The sequence below is a fragment of the Somniosus microcephalus genome, chromosome 3 (genome assembly GCF_052327205.1).
Source record: "Somniosus microcephalus isolate GS21.2 chromosome 3, FLI_Smic_1.0, whole genome shotgun sequence".
NCBI lineage: Eukaryota > Metazoa > Chordata > Chondrichthyes > Squaliformes > Somniosidae > Somniosus > Somniosus microcephalus.
In genome coordinates this window covers 243,182,099-243,205,263 of record NC_140989.1, presented here as the reverse complement: position 1 = coordinate 243,205,263, position 23,165 = coordinate 243,182,099, and the positions used below count along the sequence as shown (strand labels likewise).

General features: G+C 48.2%; 1 protein-coding gene across 8 annotated transcripts in view; it reads right to left on the bottom strand.

Moving 5' to 3' along the window:
* The window catches only part of LOC147121782 (eIF-2-alpha kinase GCN2-like), a 161,332-nt gene that overhangs the window by 76,844 nt on the left and 61,323 nt on the right, over nt 1–23,165 (bottom strand). For all 8 annotated transcript variants that reach the window (XM_085982284.1, XM_085982286.1, XM_085982282.1 and 5 more), the window contains one exon: nt 1,786–2,089. In XM_085982284.1, coding sequence (XP_085838410.1) covers nt 1,786–2,089 — 304 coding nt within the window. The remainder of the gene's footprint in view (nt 1–1,785; nt 2,090–23,165) is intronic.

Genomic DNA, 23,165 nt, shown 5'->3' with positions numbered 1-23,165 from the left:
GAGTTCTGGAATTTATTAAAATTAATTTCAACTTCTGCAGGAGTCCAGTTTTGAGAGAGGCAGGGTTTCTTCCTATTTTGAAAGCTATTATCTGTCTTTATTTTAACGAATTCTCTACAATCAGACTGGGGAAAGATTACTCTGTGTGCATCGTCATTCACAAATGACTATTAACTATTTTGTTACACAAAACGCGAAGGAAGTGAAGTCTTCACCCCCCCACTCCGCCCTGTGTCACTTGCACTATTTCCACTGCTAAATTAGTGGAGGGGGGGGAGGAATAAATAGATTTATTTAAACGTATGCCTCAAACGGATACAAAGTCGACGGAGCAATTGTGCTGCCTGCCTGAAGCCAGCATTGGGAGGCCTGAACCATTTTCAGATTCAGGCCTCGTTTGAGTGCTGCCAGTGAGCTGTGGGCGCCAAACGGCACTCCCCGATTGTGGAAGAACGGAAAATCGGTTGGCTCCAATGCGGTCGGGACTGGGGGTGGGGTCAGAGGCAGAAATCCAATCCCAATGGCTCAAGAGCGGGCCGTAGAATATTTTTGGGAGCTCGGAGGAGCACTGCTCCTCCTGGCCCCATTAAAATAAAGGAAAAAGTGGTTTGGAGCCCTCTCGTGGAGCTGCCATCAAAGGTCCCTTTAAGGGCCCCTGGTTAGGCTGCTCACCACCTGGTTAAAACGAGCCAAGCGTAGGCGGCACGCGTTCCATCCGTTTGTACTTCAAAATTGAAATGGGGTTCTACAACAGCATAGGACCCTGATTTGCATATTTAAACTTAAAAGACCCGCTTGAAAATTGCATCAGGCGCGCCTTGGGCACCCAAAGGGTGGTCGAGATCCTCCCCGATTTTCCTCTGCCAGCCCTGCCCCCGTTTTTCAGGTGAGAAACAGGCAGGCGGCTGTTGAAAATCTCCCCCCTTAGGTCAAAGGTATTCAGCCTCAGGTCAATGTCCATCGGCACAGGCTGGGTGAAGAGAAGCTTTGATATCATTTAAGTAAAAAAAAAATCATCTTATCTTAAAGAGGCACACACACTTTCCAGATTTCAAGCATTCCCAACAGAATACCTGTGAAAAAACTGCAACCGTGCAGATATAGGGTAACCACAAATGGATTCACACAGTTCTAAATAAACTCTTTTGAGTTTAAGGTCTGAAGTTCTGTTTTTCTACGTGGTTAGTAAAGGTAGCAGCCAAATATTTACCGTGTTGCAGTCATCCACCATTAGTGTTTTTCTAAAAGTACTGGATTTCTAATACTTCAGAATCAGAGGAAGTCTATGAATGATTTTTGAGTATAAATTCAACTAACTTGCAACTTTTATTATACCATATTGAATGGCACACTGGCAGTGGTTAGTGGGAAATGAACTAATTTTTTTTGTTATTACATTTTAATGAACACAAATGCATTGCTGAACATCTGTATTTATATAGTGTTTCACGACCTCAGGACATCCCAAAGCACTTCACAGCCAATGAATTATTTTTGAAGTGTAGTTACTGTTGTAATGTAGGAAATGCTGCAGCCAATTTGCGCACAGCAAGCTCCCACAAACAGCAATGAGATAAATGACCAGATTATTTGTTTTAGTGATGTTGGCTGAGGGAAAAATGTTGACCGGGGCACCAGGGAAAACTCCCCTGCTCTTCTACAAATAGTGCCATGAGATCTTCTACGCCCACCTGAGAGGGCAAACGGAGTCTCATCCAAAAGATGAAGGAAATCATCCAAGAGTTACAGACATGCAATAAATACAATTGCGATGACAACATAGACCTTGGCATTCATTTGTGTTGCTGTTCGTCCACTCCACAGAGATATCACACGGTGGAGGCGCTGCTGCAAGGATGGCGTCATATGAGTTGTCGCAAGAATCAGACTGAGCTTGTTCTATCTGTTCAACATTCACGGGCTGCTCCAGTTCCTCAATCCAAGCGTCGTGATAGTGCACGACATTCCTGTGATTTAGCTTCGAAAGAATCTTCACCTCGGTCAGAAAGGCACTTTCAGCACACCTCTTACTATGCGGAAGGTGGACGCACTTCACTGCGTAGGCTTTCTCCTCAAGACTGCGGAATACCTAAGGAAAAGTAACTGAATTATTATTACTACAATTTTCAAAAAAAACATTAAAATTGCTTGAACTTCAATATGACCATTATTACTGCATATCACACATAGGGAGGAGTGGCCTTGCTTTTGGCATCATCAGCCTTGGCTCTCACTTCTGAGTTAGAAGTTCGTGGGCTCAAGTCCCACTCCACAGACTTGAGCATGTAATCTGTGATGACATTTCAGTGGAGCACTGAGGGAGTGCTATTCATCCTGGCTTTATTCATTGCACCTAGTTTATTCATTACCTATTCACAATGTTATCATTTGAGAATATCCCTCCTCTGCGCACATCAACAGATAAGCTCACAAACAGGCTAGTCACATCTTGCTTTGTATTTCAATAAAAATGAATCTTACTTGTAATTTAAAAGGAATTATCAGGGCCAGTAGCACTTCTTCAAAAGCTTAAAGTTTACAATAAACATACTGTAGCCAGACAAGTTCTCTATACATCCCCAACAAAGGTAAAGGAATACTGATTATAAACTATACAAATTCTAAGCAGGATTTCTTTTAAAAAAAACAATTGCAATACCTACAATGGATTAAAATGTAACTCAGGTTCACAGTTTCCAGAAACCAGGGACAAAAGGTGACGAAAAAAGTTGCGTTTGAAAGCTGAGGGAATATTACTTAAGAGACTGAGAATACTCAAGTTTGGCTCTAGGGTACAAACCATCTTGGCAAGGTGAGTCTAGGGTTGAGTCAGGAGACTAAGAGGGTAGCTAACATCAGCAGCAGTGACCCTTACTGTACACCAACTGGAAAACTGTAGTCATGGATACTTATTAATCCTGAAAGAAATAGCAACAACAGATTTCAACTGCCATCCAAATGTATATGATTATACCATTGGCAAGAGAAAAACACTTTAAATCACTGGGTGAGGGGAGATTTTCAACTTCCGCCCAAAACGGGCAGAAAGTTGGCAGAGTGACCAAGCTACCGGCACCAGGAAGCCAGAACCATTTCTGGGTTCAGGCCTCATTTAAATCACAGAATCTTACAGCACAGAAGGAGGCCATTCGGTGCGTCATACCTGTGCCAGCTCTTTGCAAGAGCTGTCCGCTTTAGTCCCACACTCCAGCTTTTTCCCCATAACCCTGTAGATTAGTCCTCTTCAAGTGAATGTCCAATTGTCTTTTGAAAGTTTCTTTGGAATCTGCTTCCACCACCCTTTCAGGTGGTGCAATCCAGATCTTAACAACCCTCTGTGTGAAAGAAATTCTCCTCATTACCCCTTTTTGTTCTTTTATCAATTATCTTAAATCTACGACCCACTTGCCAGAGGAAGCAGTTTCTCCCTACTTGCTCTATCAAAACCCTTCATAATTTTGACTACCCTCTATTAGGACTCCCTTAACCTTCTCTGATCTAAGGAAAACAATCCCAGCTTCTCCAATCTCTCCACAAAACTGAACTCTCTCATCTCTGGTACGATTCTAGTAAACCTCCTCTGTACTCTCTCCAAGGCCTTCACATCCTTCCTAAAGGGTGCTGCCCAGAATTGTACATTATACTCCAGCTGAGGCCTAACCAGTGATCTGTAAAGGTTTAGCATAGGAACATAGGAACAGGAGTAGGCTATTGAGCCCCTCGAGCCTGTTCCTCCATCCAATGAGATCATGGCTGATCTGCGACCTAACTCCATATACCCGCCTTTGGCTCATATCCCTTAATAACTTTGGTTAACAAAAATCTATCAATCTCTGATTTAAAATTTACAATTGATTGAGCATCAATTGCCGTTTGCGGAAGAGGGTTCCAAACTACTACTACCCTTTGTGAGTAGAAGTGTTTCCTAATTTCACTCCTGAAAGGTCTGGCTCTAATTTTTAGACTATGCCCCTAGTCCCAGATTCCCCAAATAGCAGAAATAGTTTCTCTCTATCTACCCTATCTGTTCCCCTTAATATCTTGAAAACTTTGATCAAATCACCCTGACGTAAGAAAACGACTAGGCACTTGGTCTAAGTATTAAACAAGGCTTTAATCAACTGTTTTTTAACATGGAGATCTAGTTGTGTCCTTCGCTAGTTCCTGTTAAAGAATGTCCTGAGCAAGCTGGGCCCATGCCCGAGTATTTATACTCTCCCTGGACAGCGCCACCAGCAGGCCACCTAGTACCATTTCATAAGTCATTTCCACATGAATGACAAGATTCATGTCATTCTTCCCGCCTGAAAGATTGACAGTCCGGTGGCTTCCTTCTACCGAATTAATCGGGCTAAGAATAGACACAGTCGTTTGGATCTCCGTTGGAGGCCGGAAGGCACGTTTCCTCGGACCGTGTTTTGGTCCCTGGGTCGCTTGGTTCGTACCGGTGGGCTGGCAGAGTCCGTGTCGCCTTGATCGACCTGAAGGGGACTGGGGAGATCGTGACTCCGGGTGCGGGCCCCCACAGGTGCAGAGCTGGCTTCACCCTGCTCAGTAGTCGGTAACTGACCGGTGTCCTGGCTTCGGGTGGCCATCCCGCGGGGAGCGCTCTGTCCCCCGGGTTGATCTGGCGGAATAGCTGGCAGATCCCTTGACGTCCCGGGTAGGGCGTCATCCTCGGAGGAGCGCAGGGTATCGGTGTCATTAATACGGATCCCACTATCAATTGGGTCCGTGGGACCGGCTGGGCAGGGAGCCAGATCCCGAAGTGACACTGTGGATTCCCGGCCATCAGGGTACCGCACGTGCGCATACGTGGGATTGACATCTGATAGTTCCACTTCGTCGATGAGGGGATCACTCTTAGAGGATTGGACGAATCTTCGGAGCAGCACGGGGCCAGGAGCTGCCAAACATGATGGTAGGGACGTCCCTTGAGTGGAGCGACGCTGGAACCTAAAGAATCATTTGTGAGGAGTAGCGTTGGTGGATGTAGAAAGAAGAGACCTGATGGAATGCAACGCGTCAGGGAGCATAGTTTCCCACTGCTGGTCTGATAGGTTGTGTGACCTCAGTGCAAGACGAACAGCGTTCCAAACGATGGCGTTGTAGCTCTCAACCTGTCCGTTTCCAATAGGATGATACGGTGTCGTTTTACTTATGGCGATTCCCCGTTGGGAAAGATAACTTTTGAGTTCGCTTGACATGAAGGAGGGACCCCGATCAAAGTGGATGAAATTGGCCATACCGCAAAGGGAAAAGACCTGATCGAGGCATTTGATCACTGTGGAAGTAAGCACATTGGGACAGGGGAAAGCAAAGGGAAAGCGCGAATATTCGTCCACCATAGTAAGCAAGTAGGTGTTTCGCGTTGAGGAAGGCAATGGCCCTTTAAATTCATTGCTGAGTCGCTGCATAGGCTGTGTAGCGTGTATGAGCGAGCCATCCGACAGACGGAAGAATTGCGGTTTTAATTCTGCGCAAATTCTACAATTGGAGCATGTTCTTTTCACATCTTCCGTAGAAAATGGGAGATTTTTAGATCGCACAAAGTGCAACATACGGGTAACGCCAGGATGGCACAAGTCAGTATGAAGATCCGTAAGAGTCGAAGTTGACATGGAAGAGCAGAATGCACGCATGAGGGTATCTGGGGTCACATTCTCTTTGCCGGGTCGATAATGTATGGTGTAGCCAAAGGCGGCCAATTCCATCCTCCAGAACTGTATTTTGTTATTCTTGACCTTAGTGCGTTTCCGGTTATCCAGCATAAAGGACACAGAGCGCTGATCAGTTATGAGCATGAAATGGCGACGAGCGAGAAAATGACTCCATTTACATACTGTTTCGATGATAGCCGTAGCCTCCTTCTCAACAGGAGGATAATGGAGCTCACTACCCTGCAAAGTTCTGGACAGAAATGCAACGGGTAGACCCCCTTGATTCAAGGTAGCCGAGATCGCCACCTCCGATGCATCGCACTCGACCACGAAAGGGAGATTTTCAACGATGGAATGAAGCGTAGCTTTTTCCAGTTGTTGCTTGAGGAGGTCAAAAGCTGAAATAGCCATTGACTCCAACGGAAATGACTTTGCGTGAAGCAGGGGCTGGATCTTGTTGGAGAAGTGGGGTATCCACTTTGCATAATAGGCAAACATGCCGAGGGCCCAACGAAGAGAGCCAAGATTCGTAGGAGGGAGCTCCTGAAGCAGACGAAGTTGCTCCGGATCCGGTTTGATGACATCATTGCCCACCCAGTAGCCAAGGATGTTGACTGATGGTACTGATTTCACAGATTTGGACACATTTAAGGTTAAGTTGCGACGACGGAGAACGTCAAGAAATTTCTGGAGGTTGGCATCATGCTCCTTCTGGTCATGACCAGCAGTGGTGATATTATCCAGATATGGAAAAGTGTCCGTTAAGTTCTCCTGTTTGACTAGGCTGTCCATTGCCCGTTGAAAGATGGCCACCCCATTGGTGACTCCAAATGGAAGGCGACAAAACTGGTAAAGCCGACCATTGGCCTCAAAGGCCATATACTTTTTGTCAGAGTCCTTTAACGGTACTTGATGGTATGTGCTCTTTAAGTCAAAAGTTAAAAATACCCTGTAGTTGGCAAGGTTATTGACCATGTCATCGATGCGTGGTAGTGGGTAGGCATCCAGGTCGGTATACTGGTTAATAGTTTGCGAGTAATCAATACAAAGACGTTTCTTGTGTTGCTTCAGAGGATTTTTAACAACGACGACTTGAGCCCGCCAGGAAGATGAACATGGCTCAATGATACCGTCAGCTAGAAGGCGAGAGATTTCTGCCTCGATAAAGGATAGATCATCTTGGCTGAAACGTCGTGATTTAATGACTATGGGCTTACATCAGGGAGAAAGATTGGCAAACAAGGAGGGCTCGTCAAGCAAAGCCGCCGAAAGCGCACAAAACAGTACTTTGGAAATAGTAAGCTCTGGCTTTGACCCTCCAAACTCGAAAGTGAGTCTTTTGTGTTGTTTCTGGAAATCCTGTCCCAGGAGCACATCACTGCATAGGTTTTTGAGCACCCTGAGCCGGGTGGAAAAATAAGTGCAGCCATTGAGAATAATGTGGACAAGACAAAAGCCGGAAGAGTTGGTGGTCAGTGTCGTCAGAGCCATTGCAATTTCCCTGTCCGAGGGGTAAATACGCAGTTTTAACTTACTGACAGCCCACTCACTGATGAAGCTGTCAGAGCTACATGAGTCGATTAATGTACTCAAAATGTGTCCATTTACCGAAACCCTCGTGGCTGCATGGGACAGGCTTTGGGGAAAAACAGCTGTAACACGAGTAGTGGCTCTTGGGGGAGGAGCAGTTTTATAGATAGCAGCTGCAACACTAATAGAGGCTCTTGACCGGCATACTTTAGAAAAGTGACCTTTCTTACTGCAATGATTGCAGGTTGCATTTGAGCAGGACAAAATTTCCTATAATGGAATGCACTTCCACAGAAGAAACACTTCTTTTTAGATTGCCAAGATGCCGCTAGGGTAGGGTCGTCATCAGTGAGGGCTTCCACCTGAGGCTTACCGGGGGAGTCACTAAAAGCGGTTGCAGCAGTCCGTGCATATGGTAAAAAACAGGCATCTGAATTTTTTTGAGCTAAGTCCAGAGAATATGCCTGGTTATAGGCAGCTTGTAACCCGAGGGTTTTATTCTCCAACAGACACTGGCGTATGAGGGGAGAAGCAATTCCGTTAATAAAAGAGTCACGAATTAATTCCTCATGGTACTGCTGAGACAGCTTTAAGGTTACAATCTTTGCTGAGCCTGCAAAGCTCTTGAAGGAATTCGTCAAGTGATACCCTGGGTTGTTGTCGAGTTGTGGCCAGTAGGTGCTGAGCAAAAATTTCGTTTGGGGCCTTAACATATAGTTGCTGTAGTGTTTGGATAGCGGAGTCATAGTCTACACAGTCTTCGATAAAGTCAAACACGAGGGGATACATAATTGGCAAGCATTCGTAACTTATTAGGAACATTCTCTCCACACTCCTCGAGGAAGTTGCTGAAGGTACGATACCAGTGTTTCCATACCTTAGCAGCTGTAAGTGAATTCGGGTCCAGGTCGAGACGGGCGGGTCTGAGTAGTTTCTCTATGATGGATTGATTACTACGTCAGAGTTCCCTTCTACAGTTTGAATCATAGATGTCTGTTCCCAAATCACTCAGAGCGTGGAGCGGGTTGCAGCTGATTAAATTGACATAAGAAAACTACTAGGCACTTGGTATTAAGTATTAAACAAGACTTTAATCAACTGCTTTTCAACATGGAGATCCAGTTGTGTCCTTCACTAGTTCCTGTTAAAGAATGTCCTGAGCAAGCTGGGCCCATGCCCGAGTATTTATACTCTCCCTGGACAGCGCCACCAGCAGGCTACCCAGTATCATTTCAGAAGTCATTTCCACATGAATGACAAGATTCATGTCACACCCCTTAGCCTTCTAAATTCTGGGGAATACAACGTAAGAACATAGGAGCAGGAGTCGGCCATTTGGCCCCTCGAGCCTGCTCCGCCATTCAATAAGATCATGGCTGATCTGGTTTTGGCCTCAACTCCACTTTCCTGCCTGCTCCCCATAACCCTTGACTCCCTTATCATTCAAAAATCTGTCTATCTCCACCTTAAATATATTCAATGACCCAGCCTCCACAATTCTCTGAGGTAGAGAACTCTAAAGATTCACAACCCTCTGAGAGAAGAAATTCCTCCTCATTTCCAATTTAAATAGGCGGCCCCTTATTCTGAAACTATGCCAGTGCCACTGGTGTTGGATTCCCCCATGAGGGGAAACATCCTCTCTGCATCCACCCTGTCAAGCCCCCTCAGAATCTTATATGTTTCAATAAGATCACCTCTCATTCTTCTAAACTCCAATGAGTATAGGCCCAACCTACTCAACCTTTCTTCATAAGACAACCCCTTCATCTCAGGAATTAAACTAGTGAACCTTCTCTGAACTGCCGCCAATGCAAGTATATCCTTCCTTAAATAAAGAGACCAAAACTGTATGCAGTACTCCAGGTGCAGTCTCACCAACACCTACAGTTGTAGCAAGACTTCTCTATACTTTTATACTCCATCCCCCTTGCAATAAAGGCCAACATTCCATTCGCCTTCCTAATTACTTGCTGTACCTGCATGCTAACTTTTTGTGTTTCATGTACAAGGTCCCCCAGATCCCTCTGTACCGCAGCATTTTGTAGTCTCCCTCTATTTAAATAATAATTCGTTTTTTTATTTTTCCTACCAAAGTGGATAACCTCACATTTTCCCACATTATACTCCATCTGCCAAATTTTTGCCCACTCACTTAACCTATCTATATCCCTTTGCAGATTCTTTGGGGGAAAAATTCAGTTGGTTTGCGCCTCCCGTTAGCGCCTTAAGAGGGCGCTAATGGGGCACAAAGCAACTAGCGCCCGGGCACGGCAATGTCTGCGCCGTTCACGAAATTGACCAGACATTTTGCGGCAGCGCTAAACAATACCGCCCTGATCTCCTGTGCACGCAGATCTTGACGTCATCCGAGCGTGCAACGCCCTTGTGGTGCCCCGGACCGGATATTGAGTGGCACCCCCCTCCTTTCCGCCTGGTGCAAGCAACGACAAGGTTTCCCAGTCATTGTGGGGCTGGGAGGGGGTTGCTATTTAAAGGCGGCCTCTTCCTGGCTTTTTCTGTGGTAGACATTTTTGCACCACTCGTTCTGACAGAGAGATTCTGAGAGAGAGGAGAGACTTCTGCATAGAGTCAAGGCTGTGTGAAGTAGTTTTGGCTACTGAGCATCACTTTGCAGGTACTTTTGTTTTTGACCTTCATTACTTTGATTGCCAAGAGACTACGGGGGCTGCACTGATTCGGAGCGTCATCCTGCACCTGCAGATTCGGAGGCCACAGAGACGCAGAGAGAGTGGCAATCATGGCCAGACGGAGGAGGGCCAACAGGCCTCTGTACAGGAGACCTTACCCTCCCAGGGTATTTCGCCAACAATTCTCCTACATTAATATGTCTGAGGAGCAGTGTTTGCGAAGGCTGCGCTTCAGCAAGGAGGTGGTCACTGAGCTCTGCCACCTGCTGCAGCCAGATCTGCAGCCTCTACGGAGGACCAGGACGTCTCTGTCAGTGGCAGTGAAGATCACAGTGGCTCTGAACTTTTATGCCACCAGCTCCTCTCAAGCAGCTACTGGGGACATCGCCAATATCTCCCAGTTCGCGGTCCATTGCTGCATCCGTCAGGTCACAAATGCCCTCTATAAAAGGAGACGACAGTACATCTCTTTCCCGATGACCCGGGCCAAACAGCATGAACGCGCATTGGGCTTTGCAAGGATAGCGGGCTTCCCTATGGTGCAGGGCGCCACTGACTGCACGCATGTGGCATTGCGTGCACCGCATGAGAATGCAGAAGATTTCTGCAACCGAAAGCGATTCCACTCCTTAAACGTCCAATTGGTCTGTGACCACAGACAGCTGATACTCGCAGTCAATGCCCGCTATCCTGGCAGCAGCCACAATGCATTCATCCTGCGCCAGACTGCTGTGGCAGAACTTTTCCAGGCACCACATCACCCAAGTGGTTGGTTCCTCGGGGACAAGGGTTATCCACTGTGCACCTGGCTGATGACACCGCTCCGTACCCCCAACACCCCTTCTGAGCTGTGGTACGAGAGCCATCTCGCCACCAGGAACATCGTTGAGCACACAATCGGCGTGCTCAAGCAACGGTTCCGCTGTCTGGACCACTCAGGAGGAGCCCTGCAGTACTCGCCTGAGCGAGTCTCCCTCTTCATAGTTGTTTGCTGCATGCTGCATAACCTGGCAATCCTCAGGACCCAGCCAATGCCACCAGGCCTTGGAGCACCACCGGAGGAGGAGGAGGAAGGAGGAGGATGATCATCAGCAGCACCAAGGTGGGAGGGAGGCACACAATGTTGAAACTGGAAGGGCCGTCCATCAATGGCTGATAGCAAGTCGCTTCTAGGCCCCTGTTGAGGAAATGGCTTCTGCCGTTGAGAACAACATGAATGAAACCAACCCGCAACCCCTGCGTCGGCCAAGGCAGCAATGGTTCCAAAGACCAAACATGTAAATTTTGAATACAAAAACGTATTTATTTTACAAACTCTTCATGACAAACTAATAGAAAGAAACACAAAAAAAGTCATTAACATAATTGGTTCTCACAACCTGGAGATAATGTCCAAAACACTAAACAAAAGTTTGAACACGAACCTCAGCCTTTAATAAAAAATTGACCAACATTTTGTCACACCTCCTACTTTTTGCCCTTCGAGGGTGATCCCCTTCCCACCCTACTGCTCCTCCATAATGGGGCCCCAGTGGCTGCAGCAAGGCTGCTGATTATCAGAACCTGAGACTGCAGATGTCCTTGAAGGATGGCCTTGACCAGCTCTGGGCCTGGAGGGCCCGGCTGCAGACTGCACCAACTCTGCATGGGCGGCAGCAATCTGACCTACATGCAGTGGCAAGTGCAATGGGGAAGTGACAGTGGTGGCAGCAGGAATGCTGTCATCTTGAGAGAGGCCAGCAACTCCCTGCTCGACCGACACACTGGCTCTCCCCCGGGGCAGCACTTCAGCATCCGGAGCAATCTGCTGGAGCACAGATTGCTGGCCTGCTGCGGTGCGGTGAGAGCCCCGGGGAAATGTGTCCGAACCAGTGACGATGGCAGCAGTCAGTGCTTGTGTGGCCTCAATCTGAGTCTGCATGAGAGCAGTCTGAGATGTGATCATGGCAGCCAGTGACTGAATTGCAGCACTAAGCTTTAGCGTGGCATCCTCCTGTGCTACAGCGAAGTGCTCCACACTCCTTGCCAGTGATTCACTGCATTCAGGCGCCCTTCCCACTGCACCCATGAGCTCAGTGTGCATGTCCACCGCCTGGGTGTTCATTTCAGCGATGAGCCGCTCCTCCTCTGCGTCCAGTGCAGCAGGACTCGCTGGCCTACTCTCCAGGAGAAGGCCCCCAAGCTTCCCTACCCCCATCACATTGCTGCAGCCCGCTGGGTCCTGGAGCTTCACCCTCATCAGACCCTTCCCCCCTGCTCCCCTCCAGGGAAGGCGTGTTCCCAGTGTGGGCATGGGCTTCCTCGGGAGAGGGTGGCGCTGATGCTCCGGCTTCATCTTCCTCCTCGCCTGCAGCTTCACTCCCACTGGCAGCTTGAGGGCCCGTCTCCTCAGCTGGTGAATCACCATCTGAAAGCAGGGAGGTACAAGAGTGGCTTTAGCGTGAGGACAGGGGGACAGTAAGGGAGGAATGAGCGCAGCAATTTAGTAAGTTGGATTGAAAGTGTCAAAGGCTGGTGTTGTGAGGGACAAGTGGAAGGAAAGAGGACAAAAAGGTGATGGCCTTACCATTGCTGTCCAGAACGGGATCGGCCTCTCTAGGGGCGACGGGACCGATCACCTGGCTGGCCACAATCCTGTGGACGCGCGCCTCAAGATCGCTGAGGGGTTGCATCTGAGGCCGCCCTCCACCCGTCCGTTGCTGCTGTCTCCTATTATGAGATAGCTTGGCCTAAAAGAAAAAGGACGGCATCTGAGTAAATATACAGCCATGGTCTTGCCTGATGTGCCTCCCATAATTGAATAGCCCTTAATGTATGCAGCCATGGTCTTGCCTGATGTGCCTCCCATAATTGAATAGCCCTTACTGTATGCAGCCATGGTCTTGCCTGATGTGCCTCCCATAGGTGAATAGCCCTTACTGTATGCAAAGTGTGGAATGTGCGTGTGTGTTTCATGAGGGCCATAGGTGTTGGATGAGTGTTGGGCATTGGGGTTTTAAGACCCTCTGGCCATAGAGTGAGGTTGAGATGGAGGGATGGAGGGGTATTGAAAAAAAGCCACTCACCCAGACGACCCAAGTGAGGTCATTGAACTTTTTTCGATATTTAGTATGGGTCCTGGGCACCATGCTCCTGGAGGAGATGCTCTGAGCCACCTCCCTCCACACTCTTCTGTACTCGCGCAGCAAAGGCCTCCTGCCACTCTCAGGGAAGAGTATAGATCTTCTGCGCTCCACCGCGCCAACCAGAGCATCCAAGGCCCGCTCGCTGAAGCGTTGAGCTTGTTCTCTCACCCTCTCCATAGTCCTTGGCTGGAAGATTTAGGCACAGGTCTCTCCAGGCCGAGATTCAAGGCTCCAATGAGCAGGGTGTGGCTGGAGAGCAAGATCGACCCTCCCCTTTAAGAACTGTCCGCGCCAGTGTGTCTGTGTTCCTTCGCTAACTGACATCACCTGCGCTGCGCCCGCGCTCTGAGTTAGCTCCTCGGCCTTTGCACCTTAAGACAGGTGTGTAGCGCCTGATTTAGCGCTCCAATCACCTCCAGGGACGATGAAAGCCAAGTTTGCAGTCGGAGGCGATAATTAGCGCCAGGCGCTAAACTTTGCGCACGGCCAATAATGGCGCCCCAAACAGGGCAATACTGAATTTTTCCCCCTTTGTGTCCTCTTCACAATTTGCTTTCTCACCCATCTTTGTATCATAGAAACATAGAAGATAGGAGCAGGAGTAGGCCATTCAGCCCCTCTAGCCTGCTCCGCCATTCAATGCGATCAAGGCTGATCATCCAAGTTCAGTGCCCGGTCCCTGCTTTCTCCCCATACCCCTTGATCCCTTTAGCCTTAAGAAATATATCCAACTCCTTCTTGAATATATTTAACTAGCTGAAGTCCCCGGCGGTGCCGAGGGATTTTTGAGGGCATGTTGTTGTTGGAAGAGAGAGAGAGAGTGACTGGGGGGAAGAGAGAGAGCGACTTGAGGGATGAGAGAGAGCGACTGGGGGGAAGAGAGCGAGCGACTGGGGGGAAGAGAGAGAGCGACTGGGGGGAAGAGAGAGGGCGACTGGGGGGAAGGGGGGTAGGGGTAGGGGAAGGGGGGTATGGGTAGGGGAAGGGTGGGTAGGGGTAGGGGGAAGGGGGGTAGGGTTGGGGCAGGGGGAACGGGGGGTGGGGAATGGGGGTAGGGGTAGGGGGAAGGGGGGTGGGGTAGGGCTAGGGGGGAAGGGGGGGTAGGGGTAGGGGGAGGGGGGAGGGGGAGGGGGGAAGGGGGAGGGAGGGGGAGGGGGAGGGGGCGGGGAAGGGGGGAAGGGGAGTGGGCGGAAGGGGGGTGGAGGAGGAGGGGGAGAAGGGGGGTGGAGGGGGAGGGGGGTGGAGGGGGAGAGGGGGAAGGGGGGTGGAGGGGAGGGGGAGGGGTAGGGAGAGAGGGGGAGGGAGGGGGGGAGGGGGAGGGAGAGATGGGGGAGGGGGAGGGGGGAGGGAGGGGAGAAGGGGGAGGGGAGAGGGGGAGGGAGAGGGGAGAGAGACAGAGGGAAGGAGAGAGAGCGAGTGGCCCGCAGCCGCAGTGAGGGCCGGGCCCGGTTGCCGGGGTAACCCTTCGCCCCCTTCCCGCTCTCCCGAGCCCCACGCTCCCGCCCCCCCGAGCCCCGCGCTCCCGCCCTCCCGAGCCCCGCGCTCCCGCCCTCCCGAGCACCGGCCCCCCGCCCGAGCCGGCTTCAAGACCAGAGAGAGAAACGCCGCCGCTCATCAGCACCTCAGAGCCGGCCGGTGCGCAACCTGCTGCGTGAGGCCCGGCCGGACTCAAGTCGCGCTCCGGGCCGAAGTTGAGGCGCGCGCTGACTCCCGCCCCGTCCGCCTTTACTAAGATGGCGGCGGTGGCGACGCTCGGCTCAGGCCCGCCCCCTCCAGCCTTCACAAAGATGGCGGCGATCGCGGGCCGCTTGTTGAGCGCGACGGGAGGTGCCTAGCTCGGGCGTGGCTGGGCAACAGAGGCCCAGGCTTCGAGGCTTGGAAAAACGGTGAAAGGTAGGAAAATTATACAGGTTAGAGAAAAGATTTACAAATTAATTAACTTTTTTAAAAAACAATGTGTGTTTTAAAAGCAACTTTTTTTTTGCTGGAAATGTACATTTGAAAAGAAACACGCAGAAAGTGGGAAAAAGAAATGAAGAGTTTGGAATCAAGATGGCAGCCACTCACATCATTTCAGAATGATAAGGCCCGCCCACACACGCACCGATTGGTCAACCATCAGGTCACTGAAGTGTAGGATTGGTCAATCGTCCTGTCACTCGACTCTAGGATGGCCCGCCTGCACGCGCTATGAACCCGCCCCCGTGACACAGCGATTGGTCGACCGTCGGGTCGCTCGACTGTACGATTGGTCAACCTTCACGTCACTCGATGCTAATGAGCGGATAATGAGCGGAACTTTGAACGTTTTTTGGATACCGTCGGCACAATTTTTGTCCGACCAAAAAGTAAATACACCTAAAAGAGTCCCCTAATGATGAGCTTTCTTTTGATATAACATATGTGTAGATATGCTCTATAACTTTTGATTGTATAGCCGGACAGACAGAGAGAGAGACAGACAGACAGACAGAGAGACATACTGTTTTATATATATAGACTAGCTGAATTGCCCGGCGGTGCCGAGGCTTTTTCGAGGGCGTGTTGTTGTTGGAAGAGAGAGAGAGAGAGCGACTGGGGGGGGGGGGGGAGGGAGGGCGGGGGGGAGAAGGGAGGGCGGGGAAGGGAGGGCGGGGGGGGAAGGGAGGGCGGGGGGTGGGAAGGGAGGGCGGGGGGGGAAGGGAGGGGGGAAGGGGGGGAGAAGGGGGGAAGGGAGGGGGGAAGGGAGGGCGGGGGGCAGGAAGGGAGGGGGGGAAGGGAGGGCGGGGGGCAGGAAGGGAGGGGGGAGGGGTGGAAGGGGGGCCCCCCCGAGGGCCGCGGCCCCCCCCCGAGGTTCGCGGCCCACCCCCCCGAGGGTCGCGCCCCCCCCCGAGGGTCGCGCCCCCCCCCGAGGGTCGCGGCCCCCCCCCCCCGAGGGTCGCGGTCCCCCCCCCGAGGGTCGCGGCCCCCCCCCAGAGGGTCGCGGCCCCCGCAGAGGGTCGCGCCCCCCCCGAGGGTCGCGGCCCCCCCCGAGGGTCACGACCCCCGCAGATGGTCGCGCCCCCACCCCCCCGAGGGTCGCGCCCCCCCCCCCCGAGGTGAAGACCGCCGATTGCGGCTGTGCAAGACGGCCGGCGGGCCCGGTTGCCAGGGTAACCGTTGACGCTCAGCAAGCCCCGCCCCCCGGCCGAGCCAGAGAGAGACGCCGCGTCTCAGCTCCTGCTGCGCGCGCACCCTTTAGTAAGGTAGCGGCGCTGGGCTGAGGCCCGCCCGCCCCTGCAGCCTTCGAGTGGGGCCAGGAGGTGCCTAGCTCGGGCGTGGGTGCGGAGGAGAAGCCGAGGCTTCGAGGCCTACCTGGAAAAATGGGGAAAGGTAGGAAAATTAATGAGATTAGATAAGTTAATTCGTTTCTAAATCATTTTTTTTTAAAACAATATGTGTTTTAAAAGCAACGTTTTTTTTAAAGACGCAGAAAGCGGGAAAAAGAAAGGAAAAGTTTGGAATCAAGATGGCGGCGACTCACCTCGGTTCAGACCGATAATGCCCGGCCACACACGCACCGATTGGCCCGGCGGCACACGCCAGCAACCCGGCGTACGAATGGTCAAGCTCGAGCTCACTCTGTCGCTAATGAGCGGATAATGAAATGCTAATGAGCGGAATGTTGAAGGTTTTTGGGATACCGCGGGCGCGATTTTAGCCCGGCCGAAACGTAAATACGCTTAAAACCATCTCGGAAGCGTAAGCTTTCTTTGGAGGTAACGCGCGCGTAGGTACGCCCTGTAACTTTCGAGCGCATAGCCCGCCAGACGCACACGCGATGACAGACAGAATGACAGAATGACAGACAGAATGACAGATCGACCGATTTATATATATAGATAGAAGATGAATTGGCCTCGACTACCTTCTGTGGTAGAGAATTCCACAGGTTCACCACTCTCTGGGTAAAGAAATTCCTCCTCATTTCTGTCCTAAAAGGCCTACCCCTTATCCTTAGACTGTGACCCCAGGTTCTCGATTCCCCGACCATCGGGAACATCCTCCCTGCATCTAGTCTGTCCAGTCCTGCCAGAATTTTATAAGTTTCAATGAGATCCCCTCTCATTCTTCTAAACTCCAGCGAGTACAAGCCCAATCGACCCAATCTCTCCTCATACGTCATTTCTGCCATCCCAGGTATCAGCCTGGTGAATCTTCGCTGAACTCCTTCCATTGCAAGAATATCCTTCCTCAGATAAGGCGACCAAAACTGCACACAATACTCAAGATGTGGTCTCACCAAGGCCCTGTACAACTGCAGCAAGACATCCTTGTTCTTGTACTCAAACCCTCTCGCTACGAAGGCCAACATACCATTTGCCTTCTTAATCGCCTGCTACACCGGCATGCTTACCTTCAGCGACTGGTGCACAAGGACACCCAGGTCTCATTGCACTTCCCCTTCTCCCAATCTATTGCCATTCAGATAATAATCTGTCTTCCTGTTTTTGCCACCAAAGTGGATAACCTCACATTTATCCACGTTATATTGCATCTGCCATGCTTTTGCCCAATCACCCAACCTGTCCAAATCATCCTGGAGTTTCTCAGCATCCTCCTCACAGCACACACGCCCACCCAGCTTTGTGTCGTCTGCAAATTTGGAGATATTACATCTAGTTCCCTCGACTAGATCATTAATATATATTGTGAATAGCTGGGGTCCAAGGACCGATCCCTGTGGTACCCCACTAGTCATTGCCTGCCACTCTGAAAAAGACCCTTTTATTCCAACTCTTTGCTTTCTGTCAACCAGTTCTCTATCCAAGTCAATACCTTGCCCCCAATCCCATGTGCCTTAACTTTACACGCTAATCTCTTATGTGGGACCTTATCGAAAGCCTTCTGAAAGTCCAGATACACCACATCTACTGGTTGTCCCTTATCTATTTCACTAGTTACATCCTCAAAAAATTCCAGATTAGTCAAGCACGATTTACCTTTTGTAAATCCATGTTGACTTTGTCCGATCCTGTCACTCTTTTCCAAGTGTTCTGTTATTACATCTTTTATAATGGACTCTAGCATTTCCCCACTACCGATGTCGGGCTTACTGGTCTGTAATTCCCCATTTTCTCTCTATCACCTTTTTTGAATAGTGGGGTAACATTAGCTACCCTCCAATCCATGGGTACTGTTCCAGATTCCATCGAATGTTGGAAGATGATCAGCAATGCATCTACTATTTCTAGGGCCACTTCCTTAAGTACCCTAGGGTGTAGATTATCAGGCCCTGGGGATTTGTCGGCCCTCAATCCCATCAATTTCCCTAACACCATTTCCCTACAAATACTGATTTCTTTCGGTTCCTCCCTTTCATCAGACCCTATGTTCCCCGACATTTCCGGGAAGTTATTTGTGTCCTCCTTTGTGAAGACAGAACCAAAATATGTATCTATAATAATAATTGGTCTGCCATTTCTTTGTTCCCCATTATAAATTCCCCTGATTCTGACTGCAAGGGACCTATGCTTGACTTCACCAATCTTTTTCTCTTCACATATCTATAAAAGCTTTTACAGTCAGTTTTTATGTTCCCTGCAAGCTTACTCTCATATTCTATTTTCCCTTTCTTAATTAATCCCTTTGTCCTCCTTTGTTGAATCCTAAACTGCTCCCAATCCTGTGGATTACTGCTTTTTTTGGCCAATTTATATGTCCTCTCCTTGGATCTTATGCTATCCCTAATTTCCCTCGTTAGCCACGGTTGAGTCACCTTTTTTGTTTTATTTTTATGCCAAACTGGGATGAACAAATTCTGTAGTTCATCCATGCGGTCTTTGAATGTTTGCCATTGCCTATCCACCGTTAACCCATTGAGTGACATTCCCCAATCAATCCTACCCAATTCGTGCCTCAGACCATCGTAGTTTCCTTTGTTTAAATTGAGGACCCTAGTCTCTGAGTCAACTACTTCATTCTCCATCTTAATGAAGAATGCGATCATATTATGATCGCTCCGACCCAAGGGGCCTCATACAACAAGATTGCTAATTAATCCTTTCTCATTACATAATACCCAGTCTAAGATGGCCTGATCTCTAGTTGGTTCCTCGACATATTGGTCCAGGAATCCATCCCGTAAACACTCCAGGAATTCCTCCTCCACAGTATTGTTACTAATTTGGTTAGCCCAGTCTATATGTAGATTAAAGTCACCCATGATGACTGCTGTGCCCTTTTTGCACGCTTCTCTAATAATCAGCAAATTTGGCTACGTTACACTCGGTCCCTTCATCCAAGTCATTAATATAGATTGTAAACAGCTGAGGCCCCAGCACCGATTCCTGTGGCACCCCACCACCGATTCCTGTGGCACCCCACCAGTTACAGTTTGCCAACCTTAAAATTACCCATTTATCCCGACTCTCTGTTTCCTGTTAGCTGGCCAATCCTCTATCCATGCTAATATATTACCCCCAACCCCATGAGCTCTTATCTTGTGCAGTAACCTTTTATGTGGCACCTTATCGAATGCCTTCTGGAAATCCAAATACACTACATCTATTGGTTCCCCTTTATCCACTCTACTCGTTACATCCTCAAAGAACTCTAGCAAATTTTTCAAACATGATTTCCCTTTCATAAAACCATGCTGATTCCGCTTGACTGTATTTTGATTTTCTAAATGTCCTGCTACAACTTCCTTAGTAATGGACTCCAGCATTTTCCCAATGACAGATGTTAGGCTAACTGGTCTATAGTTTCATGCTTTCTGTCTCCCTCCTTTCTAGAATAGGGGTGTTACATTTGCAGTTTTCCAATCCACTGGGATCTCTCTAGAATCCAGGGAATTTTGGCAGATTACAACCAATGCATCCATTATATCTAAGCCACTTCTTTTAAGACCCTAGGATGCAGGCCATCAGGTCCAGGGGACTTGTCCACCTTTAGTCTCATAAGTTTGCCTAGTACATTTTCTCTAGTGATGGTGATTGTTGTAAGTTCCCCCCTCCCTATAGCCCCTTGATTATCCATTATCACTGGGATGCTTTTAGTGTCTTCTACCGTGAAGACCGATACAAAATATTTGTTCAAAGTCTCTGCCATTTCCCTGTTTCCCATTATTAATTCCCCAGTCTCATCCTCTAAGGGAGCAACATTTACTTTAGGTACTCTATTCCTTTTTATATACCTGTAAAAGCTCTTGCTGTCTGTTTTTATATTTCTTGCTAGTTTACTCTCATAATCTATCTTCTCTCTATTATTTTTTTAGTCGTCCTTTGCTGGTTTCTAAAAAATTCCCAATCCTCTGGCCTACCACTAATCTTCACATCATTGTATGCTTTTGTTTTCAATTTGATACCATCCTTAACTTCCTTAGTTAGCCTCGGATGGTTCATTCTTCTCTTAGAGTCTTTCTTTCTCACTGGATTACACAACCCTAATTTGTGTAATCTCCCCTCGTACTTTAACCCTTGGAGTCCAGGTATCATTCTGGTAAACCTACGTTGTACTCCCTCCAAAGCCATATATTCTTCCTACGGTGTGGTGCCCAGAACTGCTCACAGTACTCCAGGTGTGGTCTACCCAGGGCTTTGTATAGCTGCAGCATAACTTCCACCCCCTTGTAGTCTCGTCCTCTAGGTATAAAGGCCAGCATTCCATTAGCCTTTTTGATTATTTTCTGTACCTGTCCATGACATTTTAATGATCTATGTACCTGGACTCCCAAGTCTCTTTGGACCTCCACTGTTTTTAGCTTTTCATACAAACATACGAATTAGGAGCAGGAGTAGGCCACTCGGCCCTTCGAGCCTGCTCCACCATTCAATAAGATCATGGCTGATCTGATTACTCCACATTCCTGCCTACCCCTGATAACGTTTCACCCCCTTGCTTACCAAGAATCTATCTACCTCTGCCTTAAAAATATTCAAAGACTCTGCTTCCACTGCCCTCTGAGGAAGAGAGTTCCAAAGACTCATGACCCTCTGTGAGAAAAAAATTCTCCTCATCTCTGTCTTAAATGGGCGACCACTTATTTTTAAAGTGACCCCTAGTTCTAGATTCTCCCACAAGAGGAAACATCCTCTCCACATCCACCCTGTCCAGACCCCTCAGGATCTTATATGTTTCAATCAAGTCACCTCTTACTCTTTTAAACTCCAGCGGATACAAGCCTAGCCTGTCCAACCTTTCCTCATAAGACAACCCGCCCATTCCAGGTATTAGTCTAGTAAACCTTCTCTGAACTGCTTCCAACGCATTTACATCCTTCCTTAAATAAGGAGACCAATATTGTACACAGTACTCCAGATGTGGTCTCACCAATGTCCTGTATAACTGAAGCATAACCTCCCTACTTTTGTATTCAATTCCCCTCGCAATAAATGATAACATTCTATTAGCTTTCCTAATTACTTGCTGTACCTGCATAGTAACCTTTTATGATTCATGCACTAGGACACCCAGATCCCTCTGCATCTCAGAGCTCTGCAATCTCTCACCATTTAGATAATATGCTTCTTTTTTATTCTTCCTGCCAAAATGGACAACTTCACATTTCCCCACATTATACTCCATTTGCCAGATCTTTGCCCACTCACTTAACCTATCTATATCCCTTTGTAGCCTCCTTATGTCTTCTTCACAATTTACTTTCCTACCTATCTTTGTGTCATCAGCAAATTTAGCAACCATACCTTCGGTCCCTTCATCCAAGTCATTTATATAAATTGTAAAAAGTTGAGGTTCCAGCACTGATCCCTGTGGCACACCACTCATTACATCTTGCCAATCAGAAAATGACCCATTTATGCCTACTCTCTGTTTCCTGTTAGCTAGCCAATCTCCTATCCATGCCAATGTTACCCCCTACACCATGAGCTTTTATTTTTCGCAATAACCTTTAATGTGGCACTTATCAAATGCCTTCTGGAAATCTAAGTACAGCACATCCCCTTTATCCACAGCACATGTTACTTCCTCAAAGAACTCCAATAAATTGGTTAAACATGATTTCCCTTGCACAAAATCATGCCGACTCTGCCTGATTACTTTGAACTTTTCTAAATGGCCTGCTAGAACGTCTTTAACAATAGCTTCTAACATCTTCCCTATGACAGATGTTAAGCTAACTGGCCTATAGTTTCCTGCTTTCTGTCTCCCTCCCTTTCTGAATAAAGGAGTTACATTTGCTATTTTCCAATCTAATGGAACCTTCCTCAAATCTAGGGAATTTTGGAAAATTAAAACCAACGCATCAACTATCTCACTAGCCTTTTAAGACCCTAGGATGAAGTCCATCAGGACCCAGGGACCTGTCTGCCCGCAGCTCCAACAATTTGCTCAGTACCACTTCCCTGGTGATTATAATTTTCTTGAGTTCCTCCCTCCCTTCCATTTCCTGATTTACAGCTACTTCTGGGATGTTACTTGTATCCTCTATAGTGAAGACTGATGCAAAATACCTGTTCAATTCAACTGCCATCTCCTTATTTTCCATTATTAATTCCCCAGACTCACTTTTTATAGGACCAACGCTCACTTTGTTAACTCTTTTCTTTTTTAAATATCTATAGAAACTCTTACTATCTGTTTTTATATTTCTAGCTAGCTTTCTCTCACTCTAATTTTTCTCTCCTTATTAATCTTTTAGTAATTCTTTGCTGTTTTTTATATTCTGTTCAATCTTCTGACCTGCCACCCATCTTTGAGCAATTATATGCTTTTTCTTTAAGTTTAATACTATCTTTAACTTTTTTAGTTAACCACGGATGGTGGGTCCTCCCCTTGGAATTTTTCTTTCTTGTTGGAATGTATATATTCCATGTATTTTGAAATATCCCCTTAAATGTCTGCCACTGCAACTCTATTGACCTATCCCTTAACCTAATTTGCCAGTTCACTTTAGCTAGCTCTGCTTTCATGCCTCATAATTGCCCTTATTTAAGTTTAAAATACTAGTCTTGGACCCACTCTTCTCTCTCTCAAACTGAATGTAAAATTCAATCATAATATGATCGCTACTACCTAGGGGCGCCTTCACTATGAGGTCATTAATTAATCCTATCTTGTTGCACAATACCAGGTCTAGTATAGCCTGCTCTCTCTGGTTGGCTCAAGAACATGCTGTTGTAAGAAACTATCCCGAAAACCATTTCGAAAGTACCCTGTTCTATCTTTTTTAGGTCCAAAGTGGATGACGTCACATTTGTCTACATTGAAATCCATTT